General features: G+C 45.4%; 2 protein-coding genes across 2 annotated transcripts in view; both read left to right on the top strand.

Annotated features, from left to right (window-relative positions):
- Positions 1 to 5061, top strand: part of Rab40b (RAB40B, member RAS oncogene family) — a 30820-nt gene extending 25759 nt beyond the window's left edge. Inside the window, exons 3-6 of the mRNA XM_031353920.1 lie at positions 1577 to 1637; positions 2337 to 2414; positions 3102 to 3324; positions 3889 to 5061. Of these exons, the coding sequence (XP_031209780.1) occupies positions 1577 to 1637; positions 2337 to 2414; positions 3102 to 3324; positions 3889 to 4160 (634 nt within the window). The 3' untranslated portion in view covers positions 4161 to 5061. The remainder of the gene's footprint in view (positions 1 to 1576; positions 1638 to 2336; positions 2415 to 3101; positions 3325 to 3888) is intronic.
- A 1734-nt stretch (positions 5062 to 6795) lies between these two features.
- Wdr45b (WD repeat domain 45B) overlaps positions 6796 to 10857 on the top strand; it is a 30201-nt gene continuing 26139 nt past the window's right edge. Inside the window, exon 1 of the mRNA XM_031351656.1 lies at positions 6796 to 7015. Within this exon, the coding sequence (XP_031207516.1) occupies positions 6949 to 7015 (67 nt within the window). The 5' untranslated portion in view covers positions 6796 to 6948. The remainder of the gene's footprint in view (positions 7016 to 10857) is intronic.

Here is a 10857-nt window from a genome sequence, read left to right as displayed (position 1 = left end):
ATCCGCCTGCCTCTGCCTCCCAAGTGCTGGGATTAAAGGCATGTGCCACCACTGCCCGGCAACTGTTAGGTTTCTAGTCTGACTTTTTTGTTATTGTTTTGAGACAACATATGACTATGTATCCCTGAGTGAGAACTTGCTATATAGACCAGGCTAGTCTTGAACTTGGAGAGATCTGCCTGTCTCTGTCTCCAGAGTACTGGGATTAAAGGCATGTGCCCCCAAGCCCCATACCTGGTTCTAGTTCGACCTTTTTTTTTGTTTTGTTTTTTGTTTATTTGTTGTTTGTTTGTTTTTGTTTTGAGACAAGGTTTCTCTGTGAAGCCCTTGCTGTCTCAAAAAACCAAAATAGTAGTAGTAGTAGTAGTAGTAATAATAATAATAATAATAATAATAATAATAATAATAAATATAAAAACAAACAAATATTTTTGAAGTAAACATTAAAGTTAGGCTTGGGAGCCAAGTGTGGTAGTGTATGCCTTTAATCCCAGCACTTGGGAGGCAGAGGCAGGCAGATTTCTCAGTTTGAGGCCAGCCTGGTCTACAGAGTGAGTTCCAGGACAGCCAGAGCTATACAGAGAAACCCTGTCTCAAAAAACAAACAAAAGAGAGAGAGAGAGAGGGAGAGAGAGAGAGAGAGAGAGAGAGAGAGAGAGAGAGAGAGAGAGAGAGAGAGAGAGAGAGAGAGAGAGAGAGAGAGAGAGAGAGAGAGAAGGAAAGAAAGTGACAAAGCAAAAAACAAAAACAAAAAAACAAAAAAAAAATCTAGGCTTGGTAGCACACGCCCATAATACCAGCACTTGGGAGAAGGAAGCAAGATCACTGTTAAGTTTGAGTCAAGGCTGAGTTACATAAAGAAACCCTGTCTCAGAACAAGTCAAGAATGGTGGCATGCACCAGGATGCTGGGGCTACAGAGTAATATCCATTCTCAAAAAGCAAATCAAGATGGCTTAGTGGATAATGGTGCTTGCCACAAAGCCTGATGACATGAATTTGAACCTCAGAACCCATATGATGGTAGGTGAGGCTCCCACAAATTGTCCTTTAACTTCCACGAATGTATCCTGGCTTATGCATGTACAAACAGACATATGAGCACACATGTACACATGCATGCACACATGCACGCACAACAACACACACACACACACTAAAAACAACAACAATGAAAAAGAGAATGAAGCCGGGCGGTGGTGGTGCACACCTTTAATCCCAGCACTTGGAAGGCAGAGGCAGGTGGATTTCTGAGTTCGAGGCCAGCCTGGTCTGCAGAGTGAGTTCCAGGACAGCAAGGGCTATACAGAGAAACCCTGTCTCAACACCCCCACCCCCAAAAAAAGAAAGAAAGAAAGAAAGAAAGAAAAAGGGAATGAGTTCAGAAGGATATGTCGATGCCAAGATCATTCCAGAAGATTCAGGATGGCTTTGTGGCTTTGTCTTGGACTGGCAGGTGATGGCCACCAACACTAAGACTGTAACACTAAAACTTAGCTGTCGCTCCAAAGTGAGAAGGTAGTTATCAGGAAGAAACACCAATTTCCTCTTAACAGTCTCTCCAACATCTTTTTCAGGGACACCTCCGGGCAGGGGAGATTTTGTACCATATTCCGCTCATACTCCAGAGGTGCACAGGTAAACAAGCAAGTAGATTTTGAAGAATAACTTTACAAGTTTTTACTCAGCAACCTCCTTTATGGCTAACTGGAGGGTGAGGCAATTAATCATGTATATAAACTGATGTGAGTGTAATCATTCACTGTAACCTGGTGGTTTGTGTTTTTTCAGCATCCTGGATGCTGTGTGTGGGCATGCATTCTCATGAGTGCCTGAATGTGTGTGTGTGTTGCAAACGCGTGCACATATGTACTTGAGCTTCTTGTATATGTGTAAGCATGTCTGCGTGCCCACTCTACGGGGAGGGAAACTTGCTCTACATTAGGTAGCAATGTCCCCACATCGTATGCCCCAGAGCAGCTTGTGGATGAGTTCCAGCCTCCAGCTCAACTTGATAGTCGAGTATCTATCAGTGAGGGCATGAAACATCATTGGAAATAATATTGTAATGCCTATAAAGAATGGTTAAGTCAAAATTACATGCTTTTGTTGAAGTAAGTAAAATGATTAGTTAGGGACTAACCATAGTGGTGCAAGACTTTAACCCTAGTACTTGGAAGACAAGGCAGATGAGTTCTCAATGAGTTCCAGGCCAGCCTCATCTCATTGTCCTTGATTTTTAAAAATAATGATTTGTTAGTTATGTCTCTGCAAGCCTCTGAACCAAGCTTGCTTCTCTGTTTTTCTGTGTGCTGACCTTTGTGACTTCTCCCTCAGGGTGTGATCCTGGTCTATGACATTGCCAACCGATGGTCCTTTGATGGCATTAATCGATGGATTAAGGAGATTGATGAGGTATGATACATGATATTGACCAGGGATTGACCCACATAGCTGTTGGCCATAGGTTCAACAATAGGGAGAATACTTCACCTCATGGATAGACCCAGCAGCATAACCAAAGGAACTTATGGCTCAGGAATGGGCTCTGCTATGCCCCTGCTCAGGCGTACGGATTCTGCTTGCCCCACTCCCATTTGGTGGGATGGTGGGTGGGCAGGGATGGGACTGCTGTTTGCCCAGCTACTAGTGGAAACCTAGTGGGTGAGCATCAACCCTGCTTAGGGTCTTGTGGCTTTCCTAATAAAGGGCCACAGGTTGAGAGTTTTAAAACAACATTGATTTTCTTCAAGCTCTGGAGGACAGAAATTGGTACGGCTGTGCTCTTCCAAAAGCCTCAGGACAGTGCTCTTCCTGGCTATCCCAGCTTCTGGTAGTGGTAGTCATCTTTGACAGTCACTTCATCCTATGCCATCATCGTCATATGGCATTTCCCTGTGCCCCTTCTGTGTCCTGTCCTCTCCTTATGAAGACGCCAGTCATTAGAATAATCCCCCCTCTAACTCAATAAGACTTCATCTTAAGTTACCACATACACAAAGACCATATTTTCTAGTAAAGTACCATTTTGAGGTTCTGGGAGGACATGAATTTGCAGGGCCATACCACTCAACCATTTTCCTTGCCTTTCTTGTGTTCTAGCATGCCCCTGGGGTTCCTAAAATCTTGGTGGGAAACCGGCTGCACCTGGCATTCAAGCGGCAGGTGCCCACTGAGCAGGCCCAGGCCTACGCTGAGCGCCTGGGTGTGACCTTCTTTGAGGTTAGCCCTCTGTGCAACTTCAACATTACAGAGTCCTTCACGGAGCTGGCTAGAATCGTGCTGCTGCGGCATGGGATGGACCGTCTCTGGAGGCCGAGCAAGGGTATGCTAGGAAGGCCAGTCTAAGTCTCCTTTAGCCCCATCAGATGTGAAGTGGCTTTATAGCTCCCTGCATAATTGTCTGCCTCCTAGGACCTATCTCAAGGCTTCTGTGGCCATTCTCAGAAATCAAATGCATTTAGGGGTTATGAGATGGCTCAGCGGGTAAGGGTACTTACTATCAAGCTCTCAACCTGAATTTGATCTCTGAAACCATGGAGGGCTTTTGATCTCCACATGTAGGGTTAAAACACGTGTGAGTGAGCATGTGTGTGAGTGAATGTGTGTGTGTATGCACTAATAAATGTTTATTTTAAAAATCAAATATATTTGAAAGGAATAACTATTACAGCTTTGGAAGAAAGCTCATGATAAGAGTTTTCTGTGGTCTGTGCGTGGGTAGAAGTGGAGGCAAAACAGGGTCTGCTACCTTCATCAGTGACACAGCCATCTGTTTGAGGTTCCTAGTTCCTGGAGGGAGGCAATCAGATGTGGGGCTTCTTCCCCCTTATAACCATCCCTAATCATAGAAAACATAAGGTAAGCAGTTCTCTTTTCTTTTTCCAAGTACTGAGTTTGCAAGACCTCTGCTGCCGTGCTGTGGTGTCCTGCACGCCTGTGCATCTGGTAGACAAGCTCCCCCTCCCTGTTGCCTTAAGAAGCCACCTTAAGTCTTTCTCTATGGCCAATGGCCTGAATACCAGGATGATGCATGGCCGCTCCTACTCCCTCACTGCCAACTCCAGTCATAAGAGGAACAGCTTTCGAAAAGTCAGGACCATCCGCCCACCCCAGAGCCCACCCAGAAACTGTACCAGGAACAGCTGCAAAATTTCGTAGAGGCTGGAGTTGGTGGCAGTGCCCTGTAATCTCAGCTAAGCAAGAGGATCACAAGCTCAAGACCCATCTGAGCTACAGAGTTCAAGGCCAGCCTGGGCAATTTTGAGACTCTGCCTCAAAATTAAAAAGTGGGCTGGCTCTCTGGGAGAGTCTGGAGACAGAGACCTTTCCAGACTCAAGAAGCACACTCTCTATCTCTTAATGGTGATGATGCTGCTTCTTTGGAATGCCTATGCCACTGATGTGGTGTGAATGCCCAGTACGCTGTGACTGACACTTTTGTGTGGATGTGCATGAAGCTCTTGTTCTAGACTTGTGTGTGCAAAGGGAAAAAATTAGTATTCTGCTCTACTCTTGATAATATGAAATTATGGATGTTACTTCTTATCATGATTGTTGTGCAACTTTTTCTGTAACTGCTTTTATATGGCTGATAAAATGTGTATAGTGAATACGTGTTCAAGGAAATTTCAGAAGCAATCATAATCAGATAATCTAGCATTATTGATAGTACAAGAGGGGCCTTTTGTAAACATTTTAATGTTAAAGCCCCAACTTATAAAACAATGCTGCAGTTGCACAAATTGTATACAGCAGGTCTGTCCCATGCGGGCAGGACATGGATTTGATAAAGTTTTTGCTATGTTGTTTACTACATTTTGAGATTAATAAGTAATCTATATTCATATTTTTCTGTAAACCTACATATTTTGTACAAAGTATCCTACAGTTTATGAAACTATGGGAAGAAAATGCCAAAGATATCTCCAATTATGTTGAACACAGCCAGCATTGTTTCAACAGATTAGCAAGGAGAAAGGTATTTCAGTAAAGGAGAAGTAAAAACAGTTATTTAAGCAAATGTTTCTCAATAAAGTGGATACTTGCTCCTCTCTTGACAGAGTGATGGTGTCTCTTTCTAGATCCAGGCACATCACAGCTCTTCTCCCAACTTGTCTCCTTGCCTGCTTCAGGGTGTTTCCCTCAAAGCTTAGTTTTATCCTACGTCAATGACTTCTTTCCAGAGAAGAAATGCAAAGAGAAAAAGCAGCGCTGAGTATTATGGCAAATGCCTATTATCCCAGTTCTTGGGAGGTTGAAGCAATATTGCTGTGAAACTTGGACCAATTTGGAGCTACATCCTGACTTCCAGGGTTAGAGAGTGAGACCTTGTCTCAACAAGATAAAGTGGAAGTACTAAAAAAACACTCTCTTGTGTCGCTCTTGGCAAGTGTCAGAGGTTTGTTAGAGCTATGGCCAGACACTTCCCTAGAGATGAATCACACTTTGCCAAAAACAAAAAAGCAAAAAACAAAAAACAAAAAACAAAAAACAAAAAACAAAAACAAAACCACCACAACATTCTGGTGTTATAAAGGCTCAAGTACAGGTCTCTTTTCTGGTCCTGCTGCCTATGAAGCTAAACCCTATGAGGGACTAAACAACAGGAAAGCTGAAATAAGATAAAGCTCAGATATTCTAAGTTTTTACTAGTGATTTACAACGTTTTAACAATTTTTGAGGCTCTAGATGTATAGTAACAATGTCCTTAAAGAAGATGGAGTGTAGCTATCTGGGCCACTGAAGGCCTGAAGCTGGGGTCATCCAGCTCTGTGAGATGAGGTGAATAGGTATCCAGGGAGGCAGGTGAGTGTGTAAGCCAGTGAAACCTGAATGAACAAGGCCTCCTTGACAGTGGCCAACTATGCAGACATCCTGCCAGGACTTTCACAGCCACCTTATTGTTGTGCAAATGTTCTCACTGATGGTGAGAACATTCAGGGCTTGAACATTCATGCCTTAGCTGCCCTTTCTTAGGTTTATAACTAGGGAGATGAACCGACAGTCCCTAAAGTGGTTTTCCTTCCCCTCTTCAGTGCTGATGGGATGCATGGTGGGCTGTGTAGGACTAAGCCAGGCCAGACAGGTCCTTCTGTTTCAGCTTGAATACTTCTAAGATGCTACAAGTCTTCACTTGGAGGAAAGGATGGTAAAGAGGTGAGGGGAGAGGCCAGTGAGAAGAGGGGGTAACCGGAGAATGAATTGTAGTAGAGAGGAAAGGACCAGCTTCCAGAGTCATTCACTTTGACTGGTCAAACTGGAGTCCAGACCTCTGTAACCAGATCACCCCGAACAGTCGCGGGGCGGGGGACCTTTCCTGTGGGGTTGTGTCCTATTAAACTTTTGTCTTAAAAAGAGTTAGGGAGATGTCTCTTGGGAAGACGTGTCCGATGGTTGGGAAAGCTCGGGAAGAAATAGGGGATAGTCTGTGTTTGTCTCTTGGGGAAAGTGTGTCCGTTGGAAAATGCAGGTACCATTACAAGGAGGCTGCTTCTGGTCCAACACGAGGTGTATCGTGGGAACATAGCGAGGGTTTCGGAAGATTGTGTGTTGTGGGCAGGCGTGTTGGCGAGGTCCCTTCTCTTCCCTGTCCTTGGTCCTATCAGTCCCGGCCTGTTTGTGTGAGTGCCCCGGCACCCACTTCTGCAGCTTCCCCTCTACTCCGTCTTGCCCCGCCCCTTATGGACGCGCTCGGCGAGTCCCTGCCACCTAGTTCCCTGGATTGGATGCGCCTGGCGCTCGGCGCTTGCTAGTTGCGCGCACGCGCACACGCACGCGCACCCCAGGTCCGCGCGCACCGACGACGCAGCACTGACGACACACGCACGACGCAGTCCCTAGGACCCTCGCTTCCGGCCGCGGCGGCCCTAGCGCCGCGCGACCGAATAGATCGTCTGGTTTCGAGCGGTATGCGGTGCTGAGGAGCGACAGACCCTACGACGGCGCCATGAACCTCCTGCCGTGTAACCCCCACGGCAACGGGCTGCTGTACGCCGGCTTCAACCAAGACCACGGTGAGATCCCGGGCCCAGCTCAGTGGCAACACCCCAGCCCTTCCGGGAGACCCCCGACCCGACGTTGCCGCGACCGCAGGGCCCCGAAGCTGTCTCGAGTGTTCCCCGGACCCTAACCGGAGACTCGGTCACGCCCTGAGAGCTCAGACTCGGGCGGCTCTCTCAGGAAATATCCGAACCACCCTGTAGGGAGACCCCCCTTTCCAGCCCGGGCACCCATAGTGGGGAGTAGCACTCACTCCACCCCCTCCGCGCCCTGCCGCTGTCTCTGCCGCCGGGGTCACGGGCAGTGTCACTTTTTTCTTTAACCGGGTACCTAGAACCCATAGGTTTACTGCTGGGCGTCTGGGTCTCTAGCGCTTTCGTTGCCAGCGGGTCACGGTTCCTGTGGGCTGGCACTTTCGTAGAGTGTAGGTTCTTCGCCTTGATACGTGTCTTAGTACACCTCTCCCTCTCCTCTAGTATTTTCTTCTGTTCTGTAGAATGAAAGGACTTTTATGATTTGCGTTTTCGGGAACTGCCTCTTGCCTCTTGAGTTTGGGGTCTTGGAGAAGGTATTCTTGCTACTGGGTTCTGTGCTCCAAGATGTGGGCGGGAACCCCTCTTGGTGGGGATTGTATCCCTCGTCTCAGATGTCAAATTCCCGCCTTTTATATTATTTTATTTTATTGATTTTTCTGGAGACAGTTTTTGTGCGTAATCCTCACTGCCCAGGAACTCACTCTGTTGACCCTGTCTCTGCCTCCCGGGGTGCTGAGATTAAAGGAGTGTACCACCATGCCCTGCAAACTTCCCTTTTCTAAATCCCCTCAAGGGAAGAAAACGCTGATTCTCTGGGCTTCTAAGACTTTTAACATCTTAGCTTTCATATGTAAAATTTTGAGGTACTTAAGCAAAGGTACGGTCTCCGAAAGTGAACTTGAGTTTTGTCATTGTTGGAACTGGATCTTGCTCTCTTGTTCAAGCTTATCTTGAGCTATGTTCCTGGGATCTTCCCTTCACAGCCCCTGGAGCAAGTGGAATTACTTGCTGGTTCTATTGCCCCTGGCTAAGAAGATGAGTTGTCTTGATTTTTTTTTTTTTTAAGTTTATTTTTATTCTTGAGACAATTAGCACTGTGTATCTCTGGCTGTCCTGGAACCTCCTTTTTTGTTTTTGTTTTTCCAGACAGGGTTTCTCTGTGTAGCCCTGGCTGTCCTGGAACTCACTCTGTAGTCCTGGAACTCTGTCACCTGCCTCTGCCTCCCAAGTGCTGGGATTAAAGGCGTGCACCACCACTGCCTGGCTTCCTAAACCTCCTTAAAAATGTTCACCATCCTGCTGTTTTGATTTTTGAGTGGGATCTTCTTCCTGTTGCAGACTATTGTGAGCCTTAAACTTTGCTGATCCTCCCTGCTTCTGTACTATCAGACCATCCTCATACAATTTCTCTCAGGATAATTTTAAATAATTTATTTTGAGGTGTTGGGGTATACAAAAAAAATTTTTTTAAGTAGATAGTGTTATTGTGTATCCCATCTGTATATATTTACTTGGAGTTAATGTGCTAGGCATTTGAAGAGGTTTGAGGGATGCAGTCAATATAATCGAAACCTGTAGGATAGTTATAACATTTCCAAGGTAAACCAAGGTAAGAGGTAGAGAATGTGCAACAAGTGTGGAAAGCCTTTCTTTCAGATCAGAGACAAGCAAAAGTATTACTGTCCTGTGAAGGCAGACAGTTTTGGGAAGAGAGCAGTTAGATTCAAGCATTGTGGCCTTGAGCAGTTTGGGATTGCTGGGCTACTGACTGCAGGGTTAGGTTTGGTCCCCTTGGGACTGTAAAGGAGCAAGCACATAGAGCATTAACGTGAGGGGTGACATGCTCGTGGGCATCATCTGACTGAACATTCTGAATTTTCAAGAGCAGGAGAAGATCAGGAATTTGAATAAATTTTGGTAGTCAAACTTTTTACAGAATTAATAGTTATACAATTCCTTAAGAGATTAGCTTTTTTTTTTTTTAAGAGATTAGCTTTTATCCAGGTATGGCGGCACACACCTTTAATCCTGGCACATGGGGAGGCAGAAGCAGGCAGATCTCTAAAGTTTGAAGCTAGCCTTGTCTACAGAATACATTCCAAGACAGTCAGGATTACACAGAGAAACCCTGTTTTCCAAAAACCAGAGGGGGGGAGGGAAGGAGGAACAGAGAGACAGAGACAGAGAAAAAGAAACTAGCTCTTGAGCTGGCAAATTATCTTAGTTACTTCTCTGTTGTGACAAGTCAACTATACAAGAGTTTATTGTGAACTTATGGTTTCAGAGGGCTAGAACCCATGGTGGCAGTGGGGAAGCAGGCATGTCACGGGAGCTGTGGCTGGGAGCTTATACCCTTCCCACAGTCAAGAAAGAGAAACTGACACTGGGAATGGTGGGGACTTTTTGGAAAGCATGCTCTGAGTGACAAACCTTTTCTAACAAGGCCATATCTCTAAATCTTTCCCAAATAGTTTTACCAACTAGGCAACAGGTGTTCAAAAATAGGAGCTGATAGGAGCCGTTCTTAACTCAGACATTCACAGGAATGTAGCTCAGTTAATGAGTGTGTATGCCTACCTTTCCTGAGCTAGCTAGGTAAGTTTGGGCTCTAGTATCCCACTTAACTGGGAGGGGTGATTCAGTCCTGTAATCTCAGTGTTGGGGAAGTGGAGGCAAGAGGATCAGGAGTTCCAAGGTCATCATGCTTCAACAAGACAGACTTTAATGCAAAGTTTCTGGCTGCAGTTAAGCTTTATAGTATGAACTCACATCAAACAGTTGAGTCAGTCACAATTTGGTTCTGCATATACTGATTTTTAGATTTGATTGGTTTTATTTTGTTTTTGTTTTTGAGACAGGGTTTCTCTGTAGCCCTGACTGTCCTAGAACTCAATCTGTAGACCAGAATCGCCTCAAATTCAGAAACATCCTCCTGCCTCTGCCTTCCAAGTGCTAGGATTAAAGGCATCTGCCACCACCTGACTGGCTGCTGTTGGTGTTTTAAACACCTGTTAACAAAATTGAGTTTAGAAATCACTTTGTGTGTGTATGTATGCATGTCCTTATATTTGATAATGTATGTATAGGTACACATGCAAGCACACTCATGTAGAGGCCAGAGGTGGTCAGTGGGTGTCTTCCTGTACCACTTAGTCTCTTGAGACAGGGTCTCTCATTGTACCTGAGACTTGCCCTTTCAGTTAATCTAGCTGGCTAGTGAACTTCCGAGGCTTCTAGGATGTACTTATCTCTGTCCCTCAGTGATAGGGTTGTAGGCACTTGGGACTGTATTGGCTTTAATGTGGGTGTGGTGGATATGAACTCAGTTTCTCAGGCCTGCCCAGAAGCACTCTTACTATTGATACCTACCTAGCCTCAGAAATCACTGTTAAGTACCTTTGCAAGATTGGAGAGATGACTTAGTTGTTCAGAGCACTTGCTGCTCTTTCAGCAAGTAACTCCATTTCCAGGGGATGTGATGCCCTCTATATAATTTTAAATTGTTGAAATTACTTTACCTCTGAGGTATCTGTCCAGACTCATTTTGTATTTTCTTTTTAATTTTTCAAGACAGGGTTTCTCTGTAGCCCTGGCTGTCCTGGAACTCACTCTGTGGACCAGGCTGGCCTCGAACTCAGAAATCCACCTGCCTCTGCCTCCCAAGTGCTGGGATTAAAGGCATGCGCCACCACCGCCCGGCTTGTTTTTGTATTTTCAATGAGGATTTTTGTTTAGTTTGGTTTTTTGGATTGGTTAGTTTGGCGGTAAATCATTTTCATCGATGTATATAATGTTTCTTTGTCAGAATATGTCACAAGCTG

The sequence above is a fragment of the Mastomys coucha genome, unplaced genomic scaffold (genome assembly GCF_008632895.1).
Source record: "Mastomys coucha isolate ucsf_1 unplaced genomic scaffold, UCSF_Mcou_1 pScaffold5, whole genome shotgun sequence".
In the NCBI taxonomy this organism is placed as follows: Eukaryota; Metazoa; Chordata; class Mammalia; order Rodentia; family Muridae; genus Mastomys; species Mastomys coucha.
This window is presented reverse-complemented; position numbering and strand designations above follow the sequence as displayed.